At 41.8% G+C, this 25,141-nt stretch overlaps 2 protein-coding genes across 5 annotated transcripts in view; one reads left to right on the forward strand and one right to left on the reverse strand.

Moving 5' to 3' along the window:
• The first annotated feature begins 386 nt into the window (after positions 1–386).
• glrx (glutaredoxin (thioltransferase)) lies at positions 387–7,496 on the forward strand. The gene is given in 3 exon segments (NM_001292615.1): positions 387–618; positions 4,141–4,257; positions 7,316–7,496. Coding segments are annotated over 2 exon segments (318 nt in total). The 5' UTR covers positions 387–411; the 3' UTR covers positions 4,252–4,257; positions 7,316–7,496.
• The window catches only part of rhobtb3 (Rho related BTB domain containing 3), a 58,243-nt gene continuing 40,444 nt past the window's right edge, over positions 7,343–25,141 (reverse strand). For 3 of the 4 annotated variants that reach the window (XM_007893086.2, XM_007893087.2, XM_007893089.2), the window contains 6 exons: positions 23,544–23,656; positions 21,274–21,400; positions 17,974–18,147; positions 15,186–15,352; positions 8,517–8,613; positions 7,343–7,458 (listed from right to left, as the gene is read on the reverse strand). In XM_007893086.2, the coding sequence (XP_007891277.1) occupies positions 7,343–7,458; positions 8,517–8,613; positions 15,186–15,352; positions 17,974–18,147; positions 21,274–21,400; positions 23,544–23,656 (794 nt within the window). The remainder of the gene's footprint in view (positions 7,459–8,516; positions 8,614–15,185; positions 15,353–17,973; positions 18,148–21,273; positions 21,401–23,543; positions 23,657–25,141) is intronic. The other variant, XM_007893088.2, reaches the window with a different exon arrangement.

The following is a 25,141-nucleotide window of genomic DNA, read 5'->3' on the forward strand; positions in this document are numbered from 1 at the left end:
TGTGTACACACTGTGCTCCCCAGTTTGCTCGTGTGTACACACTGTGCTCCCCAGTTTGCTCGTGTGTACACACTGTGCTCCCCTCAGTTTGCTCGTGTGTACACACTGTGCTCCCCAGTTTGCTCGTGTGTACACACTGTGCTCCCCTCAGTTTGCTCGTGTGTACACACTGCGCTCCCCAGTTTGCTCGTGTGTACACACTGCGCTCCCCAGTTTGCTCGTGTGTACACACTGCGCTCCCCAGTTTGCTCGTGTGTACACACTGCGCTCCCCTCAGTCTGATTCCGGTAGGTTGAACAGGAAGCTTCACAGCTTCAGACTCCTCCTCCCAGTGTGTGTGTGTGTGAGGGCAGTGGGAGGTTGTGACGTGTGCTGTGTCATTGCCCGAGAGAGCAGAAGAAGAGGGAAGGAATGGCCCAGCAATTTGTAGAGAGTAGAATCTCTTTCGATAAAGTAGTCCTTTTCATTAAACCTACGTGTCCTTTCTGCATATCAGCGCAGAAGGTGCTGAATAAATACCAGTTCAAGGCTGGGCGACTGCAGATCCATGACATAACCAGCCACCCCGAGGCAAGCAGTGTGCAGGATTATTTACAGCAAAAAACAGGAGCCCGGACGGTGAGTTCGTCTTTAATACTATTTCATCCTCAACCCACATTATTGCTATTAACTTGTGCGCTCTCTGACGCTGCTCTTGTGCTCTGTGTGCCCCGGGGATGGCACAGTGTTTCAGATCTCTGGCAAATGTTGCCCATGTTTTCACGTGCCTTCAATTGGTTTTATATTTTTGAATCACAGCAATCCTTACAATAGTCTCCATAAAGCCTCCTCCTTCATTCACTGAGGGTCACGAAAGGCTGGTGGGGAGGATAGAGAGGGTTTGGGGGGGCAGTTACATCAGTTACATAATTCCGAAAAATCCTGTTTTAACTCCACCTACTGGTAACTTGGTAAGCTTTAAATAATAATAATAATAATAATAATAATCCTTGCATTTGATATAGCGCTTTTCACGTCGGGAGGACGTCCCAAAGCGCTTTACAGAACACTCTGTAAAGTAAATTGACTGTATATTTGTGGGCGAACGCGGCAGCCAATTGCGCACAGCAGTGTCCCACAAACAGTCGGGGATTGAAGTGACTAATTTATTATTGGTTTTTTTGGAGGAAGGATTATTATTATTAGGTGTGTGGAGTAAGGAAACTTGCTCAAGGTTGCGCCCTGCCGGGAATTGAACTCAGGTCTCTCGCTTGCGAGTGCTCTAACCGCTGAGCTGTAGGACTCCACGAGTTGGTTACTGCCCCAGCAGTGATGGTGCTTTATTACTCCTCTTCCAGATAGATACCCATCATCAATCATAATGTTAATAATCTTTGCATTTTTTGATATAGTGCCTTATCACATCTTTGATTAATTTCTCCCCTCCCCTTTCTTTTCTTTCCTAATGTCTCTTTAAGGCACTCTATTTTAACACCACCTACTGGGGAATAGTTTAACAGATGCTGGTCACTCACTGGTTAATTGTCCAAGTGACAGTACGTGTATGTGATCATTGATGGAAAATGTTGGTTAAGTTATTTAATTGTAAGGATTCTTAGAGTTGAACCCAATCCTACCCTCAGCTCTGCACAAAACTACCCCTCCAGTAATTTGATATGGATCCACTAATTCAAGATCCTCATCCTCACCTACAAGGCCATTCACAGCTTTGCTCCCTCCTACCTCTCCGACCTACTATCCCCCTACTTACCTCCTGTACCCTCCGTTCCTCTGGCTCCGGTCTGCTCCACATCCCCCGCCCCAACCGCCCTACCATCGGTGGCCGGGCCTTCAGCCTCTCAGCCCCGAGGCTATGGAGCTCTATCCCCCAGTGCCTTCGCCGCCTCCTCCCTTTCCTCCTTCAAGGCCGGTCTCAAGACCTTTCTCTTTGACCGTGCCTTCAGCTCCCCTCTCGACTCTCTACCCCCTCCTCGCTCCCTCCCTTCCCTCCCCTCACCCTGACCATTTCCCCCTGCTCGGGTCCTGACCCAACTGTACAGCGCCTTGGGATGTCCACCCGATGTGAAAGGCGCTCTATAAATGCAATCTTGTTGTTGTTGTTGTAATGCATGCTGATCACATCCTTGTGCCAACCTGGTTGTGATCAGTTAAAAGCACAAACCGTTGAGCTTAGCTACTCACTTAATAAATCCTGAGATATTGTCAAAACTTTTTAATGAATTTGATAAGAACTGTCAGGGAAATTGTCATTCAATTTAATTGCATCACAGAATGGAACAGATTCATACCAATACTTCCAAGGATCTGCCTTGAATGTAGCCATTTTAGTTATGGTGTGTTAGATTGTATTTTTAACTGATAGTTTCTCAAACGTCTCAAACCAGTTAGTACGTGTCTATTCACTACTACCTTCCAGAGTGTAAATTTAATTCTTGATTGAAGATGATAATGAATCCTGCAGGTCCAATGTTACAAGTAGAGTGTAGTCTCTAAAAGGGAATGTTTACTTTCTTAAATAAACTTTTTCGTAACAAACTAAACCTTGATACTTTCACTTTATTTCTCTCCCCCACTTGTAGTAACTTTGAACTTGGTCTAGATACAATACAATGCTGGGAAACACACCATTGTTGGAGGTGCTATTCTTCAAGTGAAACTTTACACTGAGGTCTCAGTTGCTTTTTTTAGGTAGACGTTAAAGATCCAATGGCACTATTCGGAAGAGAAGGACATTTCTCCCAGTGTCCTGGACAACAATCTTCCAGACAAAACTGGTCACTCACTTCATGGCAGTATTGTGAGATGTTACTGTGTGCAATTTGGCTGCACATATAAAATACTGTTTTGCACATATAACAAACACTGTTTGTTACAGTAAATCTTGTAAAGTGTTTTGAGACAACCTCCTGATGTGAAAGGTGTTGTGTCAAATGCAAGGATTATTTATTGTTTTTTCATGAATATATTAATGAAGAGACCATGAATTAATGACTAAATGTTGCATTTTATATTACATCACACTGGAGAATAATTGTTTGGTTTTGAAGTAATCAGAATCTATTAGCCAAAGCCCAGGCCAGATCGCACACCATAAGTACTTTGCTGATGATCCGAGTCCATGCTCATTATTACTCAATCTTGTGACACTGTAATAGCTAAACATGAGAGCAGAAATCGTTCAGAATTAAAATCACACACTTAACATGGATTTTAAAGGTTGGGCAAGTTAAATTCCCATAAGCCTCTTGCAAGATTTCATTATGTAACAACCTGCACCTCTGCCTTTCATCTTTCCAGGATAAAAGTCTTGAAGCAATTCACGAACTGTCATAGAAGGGAGAATTAGGGATGTTGACCAAAAGCAAAGTGGCAGAAGTATGTTTTTAGCTATGATTTTGAAAGACAGAGAGAGGGAAAGGAAGCAAGGAAAAAGATAAAAAGATTTTCAAAGCACATTGATGTCTGAAAGGCTGTCGATCAGAACAGCAACAAACCTGGAAGAAATGAAAGCTGTAGTTAATGTCTGTAAGGATTGGGTGTCAGTTTGTAAATTCAACTAAAGTCTTTGCAAAGTAACCAGATTTAACGAATGTATAAATTGCCCAAAACCTGCAATGGGTCAAATAATATTCTGCTATGAAAATAGATTTCTTATGGTTGAAAACATCCGTGTTAAATGCATCCATTATCCATTATTCTGGATCTTGCGTGTACCACTTCAGTTTTAAGCCAACTTAGACTGGCTGTCTCTGAGGTGGATTGCCAGCATGCCACATCATCAAGGGATGAAAGTTTTCCTTCCTCTCAGCAGGCACATCTTTGTGGTATCTCATTAGCCTCTCATCTCAAATGGTTCCCTATGGAGGAGATGCCCCTGTTCACCTTCTAGAGTTCTTAACTATGCATAATAAAAACTTTTTAAAAATTGCATGTATATTTCAGTCCTCTATTTTCATTCTATATTTGCCAACTCCAGCGAACCCTTGGAACATAGCAGTGTTTGGAATGATGAAAACTGGCATATATACCAGTGGATTCAGATGCCTTTAGAGTTGGAAGATTTCTACTAAATAGCTGAGGTGAATTAAGAGTCATCTTTTGTGTTTCCTGACAGTTCTAGTGAATTCTGTTCTCTTGTAGGTTCCCCGTGTCTTCATCGGGGAGAAATGTATCGGAGGTGGTTCAGATGTTGAGCAGCTGGAACGCAGTGGAAAGCTTAAAGACATGCTGCATAACATAGCTGCCATATGACACCAGGTAAAATATAAATTGCTGTGTTGAGATTTCCTGAGCACGTAGAAAGATGGGGCTCATATCCTTCATTAACAAATTGTCGAGGGATATTTGTGGACAAATTCAATTCCTAAGGAGTCCTATTGCGTATTGAATCCATTCCAAACCAACCTACTGAAGATCTTTATGGGTTTGACTGTAAGGGTTCTAGAGTTGTGGAGCCCTGTAGCATATTGGTTAGAGCACTCGTCTCGCAAGCGAGAGGATCCCGGTTCAATTCCTGGGCAGGGTGAAACATTAGGCAAGCTTCCTTACTCCACACGCCTCTTTTTACTAGCAGTAAGTAGGAACCCGGTTGTTAGTAAATTGGTGGATCGCTTTTCTGAGAGTAATAATCCCTTCAAAAATAAAATTTTAAAAAATAATAATTTGGTCACTCAATCCACGACTGTTTGTGGGACACTGCTGTGCACAATTGGCTGCTGTGTTTTGCCCACAAAATATACAGTGAATTCAATTTACTGTATATTCTGTGAAGCACTTTGAGACGCCTTGAAGACTAGATAAGGCGTTATATCAAATGCGAGGATTATTATTATTAAAATCCTATGAACTGCTTTAAGTTGCCCTCCCAACATGAAGGCACTATATCAAAGGATTTTTTTTTATAATTTCAACTGTGAGCCATTTAAAGCTGCCAGCCGGACCACCCTGTATTCAACCAAGCCCTGTTTAGATGGACATTAAAGTTAACAAGAGAAGGGATTTTCTCCTAGTGTCCTGGTATTCATTTCATGGCAGTTTGTGCAACGTTATTATGCATAAACTAGCTGTTGTGCTCCGCTACAAATACACAGTCACTGCACTTTACAGTAAATCCCATGAAGTGCTTTGATATGTTTCAATGATGTGATAAAGCACAATATCAAGTGTATGTTTTATTTTGGCATTGGAGCGATTGTTGACCTTCTTAGCTTCTGCTGTGGTTTTGGTGTGAAATCACTGGTTCCAGAGTAGGAAGAAGAGCCCAGTGCCTCCTAGTGAGGGACTGCTAGCAGCATACCATGGCTGCTGTGGGCATATGGACATGTTTCTCATAACTTGACCTCGCTGAGGGCTGTGTCAGTGGAGACCACACCGTTTCCATTTGGCTATGACTAAACTGTGCACGTAGTGACAAATTGAGGTTGTTGTAAATTTCTTAGCGATGGGCTCCTGTCTCTCTGGATACTTAGTGCTTAATTTCAGTGCCTTAATCATCCGGCACCTGGGAGATGGTTTGCAGAGACAGCTGTAAATTTGCTGCTGTTATAGAATTGTCAGAAGTGCTGTATCGTACATTAGACGTGTGCTGCAAAACAAGGGGTTACAGTCTCAATGTCTAATATATCTACGGTGATTACCAGATGATCCAGTGTATAAATGCACAGTTCCCAGAACACACAGGGAAACTTTCTTTCGAATCATGATTTTTTTGTTGAAATGGATTATGTTGTGTAATGGTAAATCAATGCAGGAGATGGCGCTGTTTGTTGTTGACGGGTTCAGTTTCCCATTCATTTGTGTGGCCAGAATGATAGCGAGAGATTTATTTCTCTCTTTCCCCCTGACCCTTATGATCGTTTTGGAGAGATGCAGGTGCAATCACAAGATAGGATTGTTGTACATTGTATGGTCCCAATCTGCTATTAGAAAGAATGCAACAATCTCAAGTATATTTGATATTGTGCCATTTTAATACTAGCTGGTTTAATAACTATTCAATGGAGTACAACGTGTACCATCTTAAATGGTAATATATACACTGAACAAAAAAGTAACTCTTAGTGGATGCAGTTTGATAAAGCACTATAGGTATTCATTGTAATAATTTTCAGGAGTGGTAATGCCTTAATATTGTGGTGTTAATGCTACTGTTAAAACAATCTGCCAATTATATTTAAAAATAAGAGTTCCTGCAAGTCCACTTGCATTCCCAATTGTCAGGCTGGGATTGCTGTAGTAATACTTTCCTTTCTCTTATAGCTTGACCTCGCTTCATGGGCCTTACGTATTGTGCAGTGACAGATGTGATATAGAATCTTCACATCTTTCACAGTAATTGATCCAGATGGCCAGGATTAGGTGGGATTTTCTGTGTTAAGGATATGCCTAGCCCTTTCTGAAATCCAAGGCCTATTTAAAAGAGAAACAAAATGTGTATTTTCAATTAACGTATAGCACTCTAAACATCTTGAAAATATGAGCCACAATCTTCATTTTCAAAGGGCCAAAGTAGTCATCGTGACTGTGGTGAAACCCAGCTTGGTTGTCAAATGCAGTGTTCCTAAATTCGTTCAAAGATTGGCTTAGGCTTGACCCAAAGAACTTCACACGGTATTGTAGAGAAGGTTTCTTTTTCATGCACACACTCCACAGGTTCCCAGCTCACTTGTGCCTGCGAGATACCAGTTCTTTTAAACTCTCAATGAACTGCCACATCCCACTAGTCCTGTTGAGCTATTTGAGGCTTTTTTTTAAAAAAAATCACATTGGGAGGATGTGCCATAGTGCTGGACAGCCAAGAGTTTGAGCAGGTTGGAATCAAAAGAGCAGAAGATGGGGGTGGGAGGATGACTGAAGGAAGACATGGTCAAAGAGGAAGGTCTTGAGATGGGCCTTGAGGTAAGGGAGGGGGTAAGATGGAAGGGCTCCTGGATGGAGGTAGAAAGGCTGAAGGCCTGACTGCCAATGGTGGGGCAGGCAGGGTGGGGGATATGGAGCAGGCCAGTGCCCGCTGAGCAGAGGGAGCAGATAGGTTGGTGTGGTGTCAGTGGGTCAGAATGGTAAGAAGGAGCAAGACCATGGAGGGCTTTAAAAGCGAGGACTAAACTTGCTCCTCTGGGGGATGGGGAGCCAGGCGAGGGTGGGGGTGATCAGCTTTCAGAGCCTGGTGCGGGAGAGGACATGAGCTTCAGATTTCTGAATAATCTGCAGCTTGTGGAAGGAAAAGTTGGGAAGTCCAGCGAGAGGGGAATTAGCATAATCAAACCTGGATGTGGTAAAAAAAGGTACAAGCTTTAAATGTTCAATCTTTCAACAGGTATCCAAGGGTTGGTTGCTGAGTGATTTACATGAGACTGCAGCGAGACCTCCTGGAGTGCATGTGATGTCTGTATTCTGTCAGCTCCTGCAAGTACACACTTGAAGGCCATCTGTGATTCTCCACAAAAGCTTGCTCTTCTTCTGTACAAAAGAAATATTAAAATTAATGATCCTATGGCCACTATTGTAACGTGCAGTGATTTGATTTGTTTACCCGCCTGCAGTCAACATGGTTTGTCAGGCTCTCTTCATCTGGCTCAAAACCAGGAATTATCTGTGACTGACGAGAATGAATGATCAGGTTTCCATAGTAGATATTTTGAATTGTGCTGGTGGTGGCAGAGTAGGAGAGGAAAAGAGATTCAGGAAATGTAACAATCATTGCCATAGCTTCACTTCTATCATCTAGAGTGCAAAATAAGTGGGAGTTTTCAAAACGTTTTTTCTATGCTAGAAGTACCTATTTCATAAGAAACTTCATCTGATTTCATTTACAGTATTGCTGAGCTAAGTCAAACACACTATTAAATTTGTTGGCCGGCCTTTTCATACTTGCTGAGCTTACCAGGAAGCATAAAATATAGCTCCATGGGCTACCAGTTTTATTAAAACTTTCTTCCCTTCGGAACAATACTGTCGCTTAGTGAATGATCAAATGAGTTCTCTGTGGAAAAGTAACAGTTGCTACATTGTGGTTGTGATTTCGTTTGAATATGCAACACTGTCATGATGGATCTTTATATCCCAGAGAACAATTAACCATGCAGCTCCTTCTATTCTAGTTTTTGCTTTTTCACCATAGATCTAGGCATACATTAAGATTGTTTGAAGGAGCATAAGTGAAAGAACATACTTCAATATGTACAAAGCATGTCTATCTGTTTTATTCCACCCATCATACAATCCCTACAAATATTCCCTGTAAAATGAAGAATGGAAAATTGCCTCGCTAGCAGAAAACACATCTGAAAGGGTTAACACTTTGTTCTTCAAAAGCCAGGAGGATGAGGGTTTTTTCATTTTCTGGCTGGTTTAAAAGCAGCAGAGGTGAGAGTCTTACCAACCTGTCTATTTAGACATGATATTCCATCGAATTTGTGTATATTTTGAATCCACGATTTAACACATTGAAGAGGTTTTAAGCTGGGTCTATTTACCACTGTTTAATTCCTCAAAGTTAAGTGGAATTAAAACCTTACCAGACAGCTCCTGAAATTCCACCTTCTGACTGAAGATGAGGTAGTTGCTGGCAATGAAGTGAAGTAACCAGGTGGACAAACGAATAGCATTGTGGAACTGAAAATTAGAGATCCAACATTCAAATACACACAACACAACTGGAAAACAAGATGGAACGTGTAAATATAACATCATTTTCCTTTGCTTTGTTAAGTTTCTATCTTCAATCTATGCATGCAAGTTGTGCTCCATACATTCTATTGCAGCATTGACAAAGTAATCACTTTGTAATTCCACTATGGATAATGTATTAGCATTACAATTGCACTGAATTGTATTTCTCAATGATGTACGGATAAATAAAGGTAGGTGCTTTACTTTTTGTATGGCTGTTATATTTAGGTCATAGCGTGTTCTTTTTGGCAACATGAGTTGCATTGACTCGTATTCCAAAATTTGTTTGTGGGTCAACAAATCAAATTTCTACATTAAATGTTTGGCTTTATCGCTTGCATCTTGCCACAGTGTGAAATTTAAATTAGTAATGTCAACCTTTATACAACAACAACTTGCACTTATAAAGCACCCTCTACTCAGGATAGCGTCTCAAGAGCGCTTAACAGTGGTGGAGCCTGACTCCGAGGCTGGGGGGGGTGGGGGGTGAGGAGCTGACCACAAGCACAGTCAAAAAGAAAGGTTTTCAGGTGGAACTTGGAAAAGGGGAGAAAGGGGGCAATGCGAAGGATTGAGGGAGAGTGTTCCAGAGTTTTGGGGCATAGTGGTTTAAAGTGTGACCTTCAATAGTGGAGTGGAGGGCGCGTGGGACAAGCAGGAGGCCGGTGCCAGTCGAACAGAGGCGCCGGGTGGTGGATTGGGGAGTGAGGAGGTCGGAGAGGGAGGGAGGTGCCAGAGAGTGAAAGGATTTGAACATAAGTGTGAGGATCTTGAAGTCGATCTGTTCGCCAGTGGAGCATAGCCAGAACAAGCAAGATGGAGGTACAACAACAACAACAACAAGATTCCATTTATAGAGCGCCTTTCACGTCGGGAGGACGTCCCAAGGCGCTGTGCAGTTGGGTCAGGACCCGAGCAGGGGGGAAATGGTCAGGGTGAGGGGAGGGAAGGGAGGGAGTGAGGAGGGGGTAGAGAGTCGAGAGGGGAGCTGAAGGCACGGTCAAAGAGAAAGGTCTTGAGACCGGCCTTGAAGGAGGAAAGGGAGGAGGCGGCGAAGGCACTGGGAATAGAGTTCCAGAGCCTCGGGGCTGAGAGGCTCAAGGCCCGGCCACCGATGGTAGGGCGGTTGGGGCGGGGGATGTGGAGCAGACCGGAGCCAGAGGAACGGAGGGTACGGGCAGGTAAGTAGGGGGATAGTAGGTTGGAGAGGTAGGAGGGAGCGAGGCCGTGAATGGCCTTGTAGATGAGGATGAGGATCTTGAATTCGATCCTCTGGGGGATGGGGAGCCAGTGGAGGCGAGCGAGGGTGGGAGTGATGTGGTCCCGAAGCCTGGTGCGGGACATTACACGAGCTGCAGAGTTCTGAATGACCTGCAGTGTGGAGGGAGGTGGCGGGAAGGCCGGCGAGGAGAGGTTCCCATAGTCCAGCCTTGAGGTGATAAAGGCGTGGACCAGAGTTTCAGCAGCGTGAGGGGTGAGGTAATGCGGTAGTCTTGCGATGTTCCGGAGGTGATGGAAGGCGGTGCCAGTTGTGGCGCGGATATGAGGGAGAAAGGACAACTCAGGGCCGAACAGAACACCGAGGTTCCTGACTGGCTTTGAGAGGTGGAGAGTGCAGCTTTGGTACAGAGTTTGGTCCGAGCAAGTATACCGATACATTTCAGTATTCTTAATATTATTAATAGAATAAATTATTAAGACTGTCAATAGTTTCGTGTACATGACTGTAAGAGCTTTTTAATGATTTGTATGTAATTTGTTTATATACATTTTTCCATTTGATACAGTGCCTTTTCAATGGCAAGCTATGTGGTTTTAGCTGGTTAAACTCTAGCAGTACCCCAACGCGTACTCTGAGGGATCTAAGACTTGGCTCTTGTCAACCTGCACCTAATACTTTTTGGAATTAGACAAGCAGGATGCATCTCTCCAGGGAGAGAGTACACATTACTTTCCAACAATCTCTGGGATTGCCATGTGTAGGTGGGATGTATGTATGGAAATTTCAACTTGGTTTGGATATTCTTAAGCATGGTGAGTTTTCCATGTGTCAGACACCCAGCTGACCAAAAAAATACAGCGCCTTTTCACACAGCCATGAAGAGAACGGCCAATTATATTTGGAAAATTGTTACCCAAAACTCTTCTCTTTTTGATTAATACCACAAGATCTTTAATGTTATCTGAACAAGCAGAAGAGACTTTAGTTTAACATCTCACACAAAGGGCACAACCTCTGAAAATATAGTTCCCCCAACATGCTTTCAAGTTCAGCTGTGATTAGAGACTCAGGTCCAAATGTAGGCCTTGAACCCAGAACCTTCTGACTCCAACATTAAGGTGCTACCTCTGAGCCAAACTGGCACCTGAACATGTTAAACAATAATAATAATAATCCTTCCATTTGACATCTTCGAAACGTCTCAAAGCGCTTCACAGAATATACTGTAAAGTGAATAGACTATATTTTGTGGGCGGAACGCAGCAGCCAATTGTGCACTGCAGTGCCCCACAAACATTTGTGTATTGAGTGTTTTTTTTAAGGGATTATTACGACCAGAAAAGCGATCCGCCAATCAATTAACAACTGGGTTCCTACTTACTGCTAGGTAAACCGAGGCATGTGGAGTAAGGAAACTTTCCCAACGTTTCGCCCTGCTGTGAATCAAACCCAAGTCCTCACTTGCAAGGCAAGTGCTCTAAAAGTATTGAATGTCTGGAGTAAAAATAAATCTCAAAGAACAATGCTTGGTCTAATGTATTCCAAATAAGTAAAATGTTAGGTATTCTCAATATTTATCCTGGCAGAATGGGTATATAGTAATACAGGAATTTTCTTATTCACATTTTAGGCTGTATTACCCCAGTAAAGGTTCCATTCCTATACTGATGCATATTATATTATACTAAATGCCTTAGTCTTCTTCTGCATCATGTATTTTATTTCCTAAATTACTATTTACTGCTCATACATTTGTAATGGTGAATTCACTTTGTCTTTTCAATAAATACCCCAATCTAGCAATTATCTGTGATCTGCTTGATACCAGCTAATGAAACATATGATATCAGTGACACCAAAACTGGTTTTGAACTTAACTGATTTGCCATACTGATGAAAATCTGATTTTTAATTTAAACATAAAACATAAAAATGAACACTATTTAAATGTTATTTTGTGCAAACGCTGCTGATTCATTATTCTGCTTATACATTAAGATTGCTGAGTGTGGGTTATGTACAATATGTGCACAAAGATATCAAAACCACTCAACTCTCCAAACTAATTCTTTGCCATCTGAGGAAAATTCTTCAAATTTCACACTTCACACTTATTACAGAAAAGACAGAGGACAGTATTCTATCAGGCCTGATTGGTTGTTGCTGCCTTTGGCACTGCTTGCACTGACACCAGAAATATTTTCATTGGGAATTCCAAATCTAAGAAATCCAACTTCACAAATGCTGCCTTTTATGGTTTTTTTTATACTGCCCCAAACTTCATTCACCCACTTGGCACAATCACAAAAATGGCTTGCACAGTTCACTGTTGGTTGTGTAGGAGTGTGGAGCTGATATATTGAGATTTCCCATTAACGACAGATCTATGATGTTGAAACTTAGTTCACTGTAATGTCCCAAGAGCAACAAGATTTTATTTGTTCGCCCACCTGGAGTAACATCCAATGACCGTACATTTCAGTTCCGGTCTTGCAACACTTATTAGGTCAATGTGTCCCATGACAAGCAGGCTCTTGTTCACAGTAAACACTTGCTTTTTCCCCAACCAAATATAAAGTTCAGGAAGACATTATGCACTTTTTCTTCTATCTGTTTGTTTTATATATCATGAGTAATTCTACTTATGTCACTATTTCGGCACCTGCAAAAGAGCAGTAAACAACAACAACAAAATTACATTTGTATAGCGTCTTTCACGTCAGGAGGACGTCCCAAGGCACTGTACAGTAAGAGTTTCGGACCTGAGCTGCGGGTCAGGATCGGGGAGGGAGCGAGCTGGATGGTAGGGGGTTAGGAGGTCACAGAGGTAGGGGGGAGCAAGACCATGAAGGTCCTTGAAGGTGAGGACCAGGATCTTGAACTGTAACCTATGTGTGATGGGAAGCCAGTGGAGTCGAGCAAGGATGGATGTGATAGGATCATGGAGCCTGGTGTGGGAGAGGAAACGAGCTGCAGAGTTCTAGATTATCTGCAGCCAGTGGAGAGAGGAGTTGGGGAGGCCGACAAGCAAGGAGTTTGCATAGACGAGCCTCGATGTAATGAAAGCATGTATGAGGGTTTCGGCAGCCTACGGTGTGAGACAGTGGCAGTCGGGCGATGTTGCTGAGGTGGGGGAAAGCAGAGAGGGTCATGGCACAGAACGGATAGTTGAGGGTCAAACAAGACACCAAGGTTCTGGACTGGCTTAGTAAGGTGGAGTGTGCAACCATGGATGGTGATGCTGTCAGCGCCTGAGGTGTGGAGGTATGTAAACCTCTAACCATATCAAGTTTTCCATCTATTTATAAAGGCTCCTGAAGGTGGCTGCAGTGTCTTGTTTAATCCCGAGATTAGGCTTCACCAATTGTACAATATTTTTAACTATTAAAGTGCTAAGAGTAATGATCCTTTTCATAATACTGTATAGTCATTCATTTTGGAATAATATCTGTTAAGGACTTAAATTAATTTTTGGAGAAAAGAAATTTAAAATGAATGAACCAGGACCTGGAGTTAGATTAAGTAGATTCCTTGTAAAGTTGACTTCAAGTGTAGCAAATTTGTACCTTTCTATGGATCCCAAGTAGGTGTCAGCTAGACTCAGTTGGTACCACTCTTGGCTTTAAGGTTGTGAGTTCAAGCCCTACATCTTTAAACTCACAGTCTAGGCTGACACTCCAGAGCAGTGCTGGAGGAACTCTGCATTATCAGAGGTCCCATTCCTTCAGATGAGATGTTAAGATATGTCATTCACTTCAGGCTGCTGTGTGCAAATTGGCTGCCACATTCACCTACAAAATTATACCATCACTACACTTTACAGCAAATCTTGTGGTGCATTTTGAAACATTCTCCTGGCTTGAAAGGTGCTATATCAAATAAAAATATTATTATTAGGATTATTATGACCAGCTCACGGTCTAAGGTGGCACTCCAATGCGCTATTGGAGGAACACTGCTTTGTTGGAGGTCCCGTCCTTCAGTCAAGACATTAATTTGATATTTGTCTGCCTATTCATGTAGATTTTAAAAGAAGGCAAGACACAATTCAAAAAGAGAAGAGTTTCTCCCAGTGTCCTGGCCAAGAATCTTCCAGTTAAATTGGTTATTCACCTCCTGGCCATTTGTAGGACACTACTGTGCACAAATTGGCTGCTGTGTCACCTACAAATACACTTGGGTCGTCCTCCCGATGTGAAAGGCGCTATACAAATGTAATTTTGTTGTTGTTTGTTGTTTACAGAAAGCTCTGTGAAGTGCTTTGAGACAATTTAAGTCAGTGATCAGTAACTGCTGTTCTGACCCTTTATCCTTTTACTATTGCCAACTAAAAGGGATCCAAAACTTTGTTGGCCCCAGTGCACATCATGAAGTAATCCAACACATTATGACCAACTTTTCTAACACCATCGTCTACTCCCAATGCAAACACTCACTTCTGTCACCACCAGTGGGCAGAGCAGATATGCTGACTGACGACATTGGCAGCATTACACAACCCACAGAACACTTCCAAGTGCTGTTTACATCACATGCATTTATTAACAGATGCCCTCAGATTCAGTTATGTATATTTAAATTTGTATGTTTGTAACTAGTAGCATGTAAATTTCCACATGTTTGCTGATGACACTCAAATCTACCTCTCTTCTTCCAGATTCACACACAAGTTCTTTTAACAGCTGCTGAAAACTTGCAATGTTAAAATAAATTTATGAAGTTGCCTAAATCTGGACAATCTAAAATGCAACATAAAAAATTTAATAAATCTAAAACCCAGATGAAATTTCTCCGCATAACAAAATCTGACATTTTTGTTCTCTAATGTCCTCTATCCTATTTAGCATCTTGTAAACATGCTTGCCCACAAAACAGTCACTACTCTTTACAATAAATCCTGAAAAGCACTTTGGGATGTCCTCCTGATGTGAAAGGCGCTACCACAATTGTAAGGATTCTCATTGTTATTACCTTCATAGGGCCCCTCAGAGAACTCATTTTCACAGCTCAAAAGCCCTATTTTAACTTGCATCCATATTGTTTCATCCACAAAATACACAGTCAATCCACTTTACTGTATATCCTGTGAAGAGCTTTGAGATGCGTTGAAGATGTGATAAGGCGCTATATCAAAGGATCATCATTATTATCATTATATCCAAAAGTTTATTTTCAATCAAATGTGTAATGAAATTCAAACATGTGTGTAAAACAAACGCTATTTTTGCAGAAAAGAAAAAATCGCTACCTGACAAACTAGCCACATATTTCAGTTCCCCAATTGTGTACTTACTTTGGCCTTTTTCAGTAGATTGACAATACTGAGATTGGTTGATGTCAGCTCTCTGCTGGGCATGCTCTGTAGCTGAGTGACAATGTACGATTCACAGATCTGCTGCAGTCTGGGTACTTGATACATTTCTGCGCAAATGAACAGGGCCATGGCCTGGAGAATGCTGGCTGGTGGGAAAAAATTAAACAAGTCGATAAAGCATAGAACCATCCTGCTAAAAGTATTAAGGTCAACAATACTTAATACACAACTTTACCATCCCCCATTGTTGCCTTGACTTTCATCAGCCAGTTCTGATCTTGTCAAGACCCTCAGTACATAACTACATACAACTGAGTCATGGATTTACAAATATTAAACTATTTTTTGACGACAGAGTGTAGTTTTGCTCTTATCTTCCTAGTGTTTCAGAGCATTAAAATTTGGCACAGGATCTACAGAAAATAGGCTTCAAAGTTGAGATCAAATTATAATAATCCTTTGCATCTGATATAGCACTTACTGTAAGACTATAATAAGCCAGACTGATATAGGAACAGAGGCAACAGGCACAGCAGGAGACCATTCAGCCCCCTGAGCCTGTTCCACCAGTTTATTAGACCTTGTCAGATATTCTAATCCCAATACCCTACGTTGTCACCATCATACGTCAACTACCCAAGTACTATCTATTTTTTAAACATCATCATTGATTCCACTTCTACAGCTTTCTGGGGCAGAATCTTCCACACCTTCATAACCTTCTCTGGGAAGAAATGTTACCTGACCTCACATTTAACTCCCTTGATTCTGATTTTAAGGCAGATAGCAGATCCCTGTAACCAAGTGGAAAAGTTGCCCACTATCTAACCTGTCAATTCCTTTCATTATTTTAAATACTTCATTCACCGTCAAATAATATTTACATTTGATACAGCGCCTTAATACATTGTTGAGACTTCTCAAAGTGCTTCACAGAATATAAAGTAAAGTGAATTGACTATACATTTTGTGGGCAAAACATACCAGGCTGACACCTGAGCCAGGCTGACGTCTGAGCCAGGTTGACGTCTGAGCCAGGCTGACATCTGAGCCAGGCTGACAGGCTGAATTCAACAATTTGCCAAATTCTGGATGCTTTGAAATGCTAAGAAAATCTAGATTCAGATGAAATTTCTTCCCATATGGGTGTGGGAGCCTTAAGGGATCATCTTCAAGGATTCTCACAAAGAATACTCACATATCCCAAACAAATAAAAATAGCAAGCATGTAAATTTCAGAGAACCCTAGTCATTTGAAGACAACGTTCTGCTTTTAGCTGCATTTGTGCGCATCTATCTGCATTTGTGACTTTGTGACTTAGCCTCGAGCAGAGAGAGAACCTGGTTTCATCAGTGAAACAGGAAACACAAAAACACAGACTTAGAAACTGACTCCCAAATAGGAGGAATGACTATGAAGTTACTTAGCAGATCTGCAGGAACAGATTGGGTTGCGTATGGTGACTCTCAATTACATTAAGCTGTAGAAATCCATCCCAAAAAATCATTGTTTATATTTACAGCTAATCCAATGCTTATATTGCTGGCTATTGCTTTGAATGCAGCATTAAAGAAAGATTAACAACAGCCAAATTACATTTGTATAGCGCCTTTCACGTCAGAAGAACGTCCCAAGGCACTGGACAATCAGTTTTGGACCCCGAGCTGGGGGTTGGAATTGGGGTGGGGTGGGGCAGGAGGTTGACCGAAGGCACGGTGGAAGAAGAGGGTCTTGAGATAGTTCTTGAAGGCGGCAAGGGATGGGGCGAGGCGGAGGGACTACAGGATGGAGTTCCAGAGGGTGGGAGCAAAGTGGCTGAAGGCCTGCCCGTCAATAATGGGGCGAGCGAGGCGGAGGACGTGAAGCAGGCCAGAGTCCGCTGAGTGGAGGGAGCGGGCAGGTTGGTAGGGGGTTAGGAGGTTGCAGAGGTAGGGGGGAGCTATGGAGGGCTTTGAAAGTGAGGACCAGGATCTTGAACTGTATCCTCTGTGCGATGGGAAGCCAATGGAGTCAGGCGAGGATGGGGTGATAGGGTCACAGAGCCTGGTTCGGGAGAGGACATGGGCTGCAGAGTTCTGGATGATCTGCAGCTTACGGCGAGAGGAGTTGGGGAGGCCGACAAACAGGCTTTGCATAGTCGAGCCTGGATGTTATGAATGAATGTATGAGGGTCTCGGCAGCCTTTGGTGGGAGACAGTGGCAGAACCGGGCAATGTTGCAGAGTTGGGGGAAGGCAGAGCAGGTCATGGCATGGATGTTGGGGTATGAAGGACAGTTGAGAGTCGAACAGGACGCTGAGGTTCCGTATTGCTCCGTGAGATGTAGAGTGCATCCAATGCGGGAGATGCTGTCAGCGCCGAAGGTGTAAAGAGTTGTGGAGTCCTGTAGCTCAGTGGTTAGAGCACTCGCTTTGCAAGTGAGAGACCTGAGTTCAATTCCAGGCAGGGCGAAACCTTGGGCAAGTTTCCTTACTCCACACGCCTAATAATAATCCCTCCAAAAAACCAAAAACAATAATTAAATTGGTCATTTTCAATCTACGACTGTTTGTGGGACATTGCTGTGCGCAATTGGCTGCCGCGTTTGCCCACAAATATACAGTCAATTCACTTTACAGTGTGTTCTGTGAAGCGCTTTGGGACGTCCTCCCGATGTGAAAAGCGCTATATCAAATGCAAGGATTATTATTATTATTATTATAGAATGGCCACCTTGTTATTTACACCTCAACCTCTAGCCTGCATCTCTACAGAATTGTTTCCTTACCTGTGCAGCAGGCATCAGTGTACAGATACTCCAAGAAAGAGAGGAAGGTTTCCTTGGAAACCCCATGAATAGGCACCAGGCAGGCTTTTGTTTCAGCATAGTTACCATTGAACATTGCAGCCATTACCTCGCAGCGAGCTACCAGGACTGCTCTGTGAGCATGCACCACCGTACCTTCGAGAGACAAAACATGGATTTATTCAGGATTTATAATAATCCCAGCATTTGATATAGCACCTCATCACGTTGTCAAGGCATTTCAAAGCACTTTACATGAATTACTGTAAAGTGTAGTTACTGTGTATTTTGCAGTCAAACTCTGCAGCCAATTTGTATGCAAATCTCACAAATAGCCATGGGGTGAATGAACAATTTTATTTGGGGGACTGTGGACCAGGACACCGAGAGAAACTCCCTTCGCTTTTTCAAATAATGCCATGGGATCTTTAAAGTCCACCTGAAGACGTAAACAGGCCTTGGTTTAATGCCTCATCCGAAGGACAGCAGCTCTGACAGTGGAGCTTTGCCCCACACTGTGTTGCAGTGTCAGCCTAGACTGTGTGTTCAATGTTCTGACGTGATCCTGCAATGACAGATGGAACCTATCGATCGTCACAATAAGGAGGTCAAGAGGGAAACATTCACCTGAGTAAAGTGTAAGTTAGCTTCAGGTGCCAGCCGGCCCAAGCAGTGGCAGTCATGAGAAGGAAAGAAAATCTTTTTATAAAATCCTATAGATTTTATAAACCGACCAGTGCAACTACAGAGGTAAAACTTAACAACAAATAAAATTTAAAATTAGAAAATAAAATTTTCATAAAATAAAAAATAAAACAGTAAAATCCTTTTGAAGCATTTTGGGACATCCTCTCAATGTGAAAGGCGCAATACCAAATGCAAGGATTGTTATTATTATTTTCAGGGCCACTGGTTACTGTATGCAGCGTAGGGAAATTAGGAATGGATGTCTGAAGTCACAGCCAGAGGCTCAACTTGTTCTGGATGAAGGTTAGGATGGTACTCAATGAACTGAAAGCTAGAGCAAAGACACGAATAGAACGGGATAATGTTTAGGGCATAGATTCAAGCACACAAGCATCTTGCATGTGTCCTTTAACATGGGGACAGTATAGTGGAGAAATGAATGAGTTTCGCCCACAAAATATACAGTCAATTCACTTTACAGTATATTTGGTGAAGCGCTTTGAGACGTCTCAAAGACGTGATGAGAGGTTATATCAAATGCATTTATTATTGTGAATGCTTTCTTCTCAAGGGGAAATTCTGCACAACTATAGCCGCTGTGCTGCATAACTCACGCTGAGCTAAGATCTATTTAATGATTTGCACAGGACTATTGTATTGCCAATAAATAGGCACGAACAACTCACAGGAATTTAGGGCTACAATTAATGCTAGCCTCCCTATGAACTCCCCAAATTACGTCACCCATCTTAATTTGCATAAGTCATTTTTAACAACAAAATTTAGGACCTCTAGTGTTTGATCTTTGAACAATTTCTCTCAACACAAATTCACAACTTCTCTGGATAATTTGCATTCCTCTCTTGGACGGTTCAAGTTTCATGTTATTATCATGGAAAGGCAACTTTTGCACATGAGCTATCAATTGCCTAGGTTAACACCCGACCAGTGCAACTACAGAGATATGAGGGGCAAAACAAGTTTCATTTTCAAAATGTGTTGGCAAAAGAAAAAAAGCCGAGTGCATTCAAGCCCCTTAAAATTCATCTGAGATGGAGTAAATATGCCAGATTTTGTCAAAGTACAAAGTAAACCATGTTAGGGACAGGCTGCATCAGCATTAGCTCATCAAATCCATTCACTCCCCGGCACCTCCCTACCTCTCTGACCTCCTCACTCCCCAGTCCACCACCCAGCCCCTCCGCTCGACTGGCACCGGCCTCATGCTCGTCCCTCACACTCTCCGCCCCACCATCGGCCACTTTCAGCCACTACACCCCAAAATTCTGGAACACTTTCCCTCAGTCCCTCTGCCTTGCCCCCTCTCTCCCCTCTTTCAAGTCCCGCCTGAAAACTTTCCTCTTCAACGGTGCTTACAGCCACCTCCAATTCCCCCCGGCTTGGAGTCAGGCTCCGCCACTGTTAAGAGTTCTGAGATGCTGTCCTGTATAGAGGGTGCTATATAAGTTGTTGTTGTAGCTCAGAGATAGATCTCAAGTCAAAAAAATAAAGTAAGATCACATAAGCTGCTGTTATGTATCCCTTAGAAGTTGACTGCTGCTAAGGAGACCTGGCAGAACATGATTGACTCATCCTCTCATCAGTGCATATTCAGTAGTTCAAGAGCTTAGTAGGCTTTAAAAGTATAACAAAGAAATTTAAGTGAAATAACTGTATATGGGTTCAAACTGGTATCTCCAGTTGTAAAGAAGAATTTGCAACAACTAAAATGATGCATTTCGGTTGAAATAACACCAAATGCATGATTTATAAGTCTCTCAGATCAGGCACAACATTGAAATAATAAAATACAATGCTTTGTGGATTGATCAAAACACCGCTTAGCATTGTCCAATGCCACTTGCCCAATACAAACACGGCTGTTATTTATTGCCATGTTCTGGACTCTTTCTGCCTCTGTAAATAGTACTTTAACTGAGTGGGATTACTGCTACGATGTGTTTTTTGCACATTCAATCACAACTTACGAATTGTACACCAATTCTTCTTTGCAACTGGTATTTTCTATTTTTCTGATATATAACGCCGCTTATTTATTTAAAGAACACTCCCACCTTTCTTCACAATTCTATTACCGAGTGTTAAATCCCACGTAATTCCAGTCAGAGAGCTGGATTAGTATTCCAATCATAATGGATTCCACTCAGCCCTCCACCAAGATAAGAGTTAAATGCAGTATTTTCTGATATTGACCAATTGTTTTCAGATAGAAAGAAAAGTACAAGAAGCACGAGAATCGAACAACACAAACCACCCGTTCCCTGTGTAGTGCAAAAACAAATTCCTTTACAGAAAGGCTGGCTAGTATTGCACATTTGGACTTTACCTTTTGTTCTTGTTTTACCCCCACATTGTAAGCAGAAACAAATCTGTTAAAGGGATTTTAGTGCAAGGATTCTTTATCTGAGGAATTAACTCATAAACTATAAGGTTTCATCTGACCACTGCGGTTAGAATTCTTCTGCCTCTGTAAGATACAACTTTCTAACTGTTTTTTGGATTCACACACACCAGGCTGCCCGTATCCACTGGGGTGAACGGTTTCACTCCTTCAGTCAACGCTGGACTTTGTACCTTGTATTTTAAAGACCACATCAGCCAAGACGAGCGATTTGAAGAAAAGGCTTAGGGTGCAGCAGTGGCTTTCAGGCAATCTTTTTGCATTTGATCTTCTAGTGGTGACAGGGCTGGAACACAGCATCTGGAAGATAGGAAACAAACACAGCTAGATTTCATCATTCCTGTTTCCTCAGACAGCTCTTTCAACTCTGTCGATTGAATCTTCCAAAATCAGAATTGAGGTTCTAGCAAAATATTTAAGCATGGGTCTGGGAATTATAGTTTCCATGAGTGAGTCTATGTGCAGCTGCACAACGCTGAATACTTTTGCTTGTTCCAATACTCCCGTGACCTGGTTGACTGCCCATTCCCTGGGGATACCAGCCTATATTTGTCGAGGAAATAGGATGTGCCACCAGCAGTGATCTGAGAGCTATTTGTAACAGTGATTTCCCATTCTGGTGATGCAGTATTATTGTTATTTAAAGAATACTTCCCCAACTATTGCACACAGTTCCATATGATCAAATGCCAGATGTTTCACTAGCTACATTATTCATTCGAGTTCAGTGTTAGACAATTCCCACAATTAGAGCAGCCACTTTGTAAATACAATTTGCAGTTTTCCTTAAAATGTTCCTTAATTTATATAAGGAACACCAACAGTGGTGCCTTTGTCTAGGGATTTCACTTAATGTTACTATCCAAGAATTAATCTGCCAGGAAGGGCCGAAATGCATGCTCTACTGGGCCAAATCATTAACTTTCATGGATCAGGCAGGCATAAATAAGCCCGTAGCCTCTGGGCTCTGGGCCCATAACAAATGTAATTTTTTGGGTCTGGCAGAGCACAAATTTGTGCCTTCCTAGGTAGATATGCTCCCAGAAAATCAACATTCATCAAAGAAAATAACCTTGAGTCCAATGTACGCAATATAATCGTAATCACTTCGGGATAACAAAGCACTGGAACCCTGAGCAGAATGTCCCTGGAGAACGTACCTGAGAGGAACGTCCCTGGAGAACTTACCTGGCACCCACTAGTGTTCTTTAAAAGGTTCTTTAAACAAGAAACACTTTAAGGAATACTGCAAATTTTGTCCCATTATTATCTGGTATCAAAGATATTTTTTAAATTAGTTAGTTACAAATTGTTTCAAATGTTCATTCCATGTGCAGGCTGATCACTAATTACTGTTAACACTGTTTAAAAGTTCCATTATACCTTATACATTGTAAAGAGAAAGCTTGCTGCTTTGTGTTAGTTTACACAAAACACACTGTTAAATGACAAAATATTACCAGAATGCAATATCTGATATGTCTCAAATCGCTGCACAGAATTTAATATAAGGTGTAGTGACTGTGTCCTTGTAGCAAACACAATAGCCAACTTCTGTGAAGTGCTTTGAAGCATCCTTCCGATGTGAAAACCACTATATTAGATGCCAGGATTATTATTTATTGTTAATGTCCCACAAACAACCAGTTTGTGAGTAACCAATTTTATTTGCAGGGTTGTTGGCCAAAAACCTTCTTTTTCTTTTCGAATAGTGCCATGGGATCTTTACATCCACCGGGACAGGTAGACTTGTTGAATATTCTAGTCTAAGGATTGAGGTGTTTTTTTCATGTAAAAGAGTTTGACGAGCTTGTTGCTGACAAAGGTGAACATGGATCTGAGTGTGAATTTTGATCATGAATTAAATACTTTGAATCAATGAAGTGAAGTAGGAGTAGGAGACGTTCCAGCGCTTTAGGACGTCCTCCTGATGTGAAAGGCGCTCTATAAATGTAATGTTGTTGTTGTTGATGTTAAAAAGATCAACAACGATGATCCCTAAGTGAAGAAATTCCACCTGTATTTAGATTTACTCTGTTTATTTTAGAGTGTTCAGAATTTGGCAAATTCTTATATATTGTCTTCATTTTGAAGCAAGTCCCACGAAAGGTCATGAAGCGAAGACCAATTAGTCCAGACAAAAATATGTAGAACAGATTCCCAACAGTTTATACTGTTGAATAGCTCCCTTAAATAACTACCCAAAATCTGGATAAGCATGGACGTATGTAAGGATGTAGGAAATGTTGCAGAACGAAATGAACAAATACTCCATGGAACGCGATTTCTATGCTGTTGGGGCCAAGAGGGGGGGGAAGGTTAAAAGAAGTCAGATTTCCTGCTGGTTCTTTCTCTCTACGTTTGATGTGAAAATGTCCACTTTGGCAGTGCTTTTTCTGCTGCACCAGACAGTAGTACTGTGTAAAATCAATCGACTGCGTACCTTATCATTACATGGGACGAGACATTTTACAATCTCCAGTACGTGCTTGGCTTGTTCTGCGTTTGTCAGCTTCTTACACAGGGTGGATTCTAGCTCCTCCCAAAGGTCAGCCCCTAGTGACAGATTGGGAGAAAAGAAAATTCAGTTTTATCACCAGCACAATGATTTGAAACAAATGCAAAAAAAAAGAGCGATTCTCTGAGTTTGCAAATGGGGAAGAGGAAGTGGGAGGGGAGAGGAGAGTGCAACTGGCTGGGCATTAAAATGTCTGGAGATATCATCTAAGAATGGCAAATCTCCTAAACATATGCTCCCAAGGTTGGTAAATAGAATTGTTCCTCCTATTGTCCTATTGTTTTTAACTTTACAATCTTTCTTTTGATAGGATTCTATTATTGCACATAAAGTTATTCATTTATCTCTTTAATTTTTTTAAGTTTCTGGCAAGTTGAAACGTTTCGTCATATGCTGTTGTGTAGCAGATCCTTCAGTAGTCCATCAAAGGTCAGCCTCTCACAAGAACTTTTTCCCGCTGCTTGAGTGGGGAATGATTTATCTTTTTAAAGTACTACGGCACTGTCAATGTGGGAAGATCTTCAAGCTCTCATGACTGAAATAGTCTGACAATATACTGGAATAATTTATAACATTCATGTCAAGGAGCATTTTACTCCTACTGTGCAAATGCATGGGAGAGTGTGCATGGGCGGAATGCATAGGAAGTAACATCGACAGTGACCTGTCAACCTGGAAGTTTACAAAGATTTACAAAGAATGTACAGCTAGGAAACAGTCTACGCCAGTGTTTGTACTCCATACAAGTCTCCATCCATTCCTTTAATCCCTCCCATAAGCTTCTATTCCCTTCTCCCTTACATGAAGGTCGAACATCCTCTTGAAACCATCTATACTATTTGATTCAACTTCCGCTTCAGGTAGCAAGTTTCACCATCTCACTATCATTTCTGTGAAGTAGTTCCTCCTAAATTCTCTTTTAGAGTCCCCCTAGTCACTATCTTATACTTGTGTCCCCTGGTTATCGAATCCCAAACTAGTGGAAATAGCCACAAATTGACCATTGGACCTAACCAACCGCACTGTAACAAGGTTCCTCTGAATACCTAACCCAAGCCATAAATAGAGTTCCTGTGGGTCAGGGTTTCCACATGTGGTCACTAGCAGGAATTACTGTCTGCAATCTCCTGTCACAAACAGCATTTTTTCAAACCCAACAAAGAGAGTTTGATAATTTTTCTGACTCAGCTCAATGAACAGACATAAGGTAAACACAATGGACCCAAATTTCACCTATTCTTAAACCTTGGAAGACCATTTTGATTGCACAGAATGGTGGAAAAGTCTTCAATTCGGGCTTAATTTAGCATCTGCACAAAATATACAAAATACACAGTCAATTCACTTTACAGTGTATTCTGTGAAACGTTTTGAGACATCTCGAAGACGTGATAAGGCATTATATCAAATGCAAGGATTATTATTATTATCTGTTTTTAGTGTTAGTAAAAATGGGAGTGTTTAGACAATGCAAAACAACAGCAACAATACATTTGTATAACACCTTTCACGTTGAAGGACGT

This window comes from Callorhinchus milii, unplaced genomic scaffold, assembly GCF_018977255.1.
Source record: "Callorhinchus milii isolate IMCB2004 unplaced genomic scaffold, IMCB_Cmil_1.0 Scaffold1, whole genome shotgun sequence".
In the NCBI taxonomy this organism is placed as follows: Eukaryota; Metazoa; Chordata; class Chondrichthyes; order Chimaeriformes; family Callorhinchidae; genus Callorhinchus; species Callorhinchus milii.